The 917-nt window shown below is 62.4% G+C and overlaps 1 protein-coding gene across 1 annotated transcript; it reads right to left on the reverse strand.

Moving 5' to 3' along the window:
- Positions 1-143: 143 nt before the first annotated feature.
- On the reverse strand, positions 144-720 carry ETH_00036665 (signal peptidase, putative; the record flags this gene model as incomplete). The annotated part of the gene is made up of 2 exons (XM_013374438.1): positions 144-301; positions 597-720. Coding segments are annotated over 2 exons (282 nt in total), but the record flags the coding sequence as incomplete, so codon positions are not given.
- Between the last annotated feature and the right edge of the window lie 197 nt (positions 721-917).

Raw genomic sequence — 917 nt, forward strand, 5'->3', positions numbered from 1 at the left:
CGGGGCCCCTGGGGACCCCGGGGGGCCCCTGCGGGCCCCGGAGGGCCCCTGCGGGCCCCGGGGGGCCCCTGGAGACCCCGGGGGGCCCCTGCGGGCCCCGGGGGACCCCTGGAGACCCCGGGGGGCCCCTGGGGCCCCCTGTGTCACTCGTAGCCCAGAAGCGCAAGGATGACCATGCTGCCTATAATGGCCCACTTGACCACTGGGTAGTCGTTTAAGATAATGGTCACTTGGCCAATGTAGGGCAGGTATATTACTGTCGTGCCCATCACGCTGCTGTCCTTCAGCCACAAGTCCTTGTCTGAACTCACAAAGAAATAAAACCCTCCCAAACAAATCCCTCCAGCTCGCTCAATAACACCTGGGGGGCCCCTAGAGGGCCCCTGGTGCCCACCGAGAGCCCCGAAAAGCCTACTGGGGGCCCCCATAGGTCCTTTTTGGGTCCCGGAGGGCCCCCCCAAAGCCTCCCAGGGGCCCCCCAGGAGCTCCCCAGCGGTCCCCCGAGGGGCCCCGGGGGGGCCCCTCCCTGAGGGGCCCCCTAGGGGCCCCCTGGGGGCCCCTGGGGACCAGTTAATTAGCTGAGGGAGGTGGCTTACTGGCGTAGAGGCCCCTGTCGTCTACGGAGTTGTTGTCGCCCTTCGTGAGGAGTCGAGTTTCTCCAGCGGCGTTTTTGTGGAGATTAAGCACGCGGTGAACAATTGGGATTTCGCGGCCCTCCACCTGTGCAGCAGCAAGTTGAACATTCAGCAGCAGCAAAGTTGCATTCAGCAGCAGCAAAGTTGCACTCAGCAGCAGCAAAGTTGAACATTCAGCAGCAGCAAAGTTGAGAATCCAGCAGCAGCAAAGTTGAACATTCAGCAGCAGCAAAGTTGGATTCAGCAGCAGCAAGTTGAACATTCAGCAGCAGCAAAGTTGGA

The sequence above is a fragment of the Eimeria tenella genome, genomic scaffold, assembly GCF_000499545.2.
Source record: "Eimeria tenella Houghton genomic scaffold, Eth_scaff2035, whole genome shotgun sequence".
NCBI lineage: Eukaryota > Apicomplexa > Conoidasida > Eucoccidiorida > Eimeriidae > Eimeria > Eimeria tenella.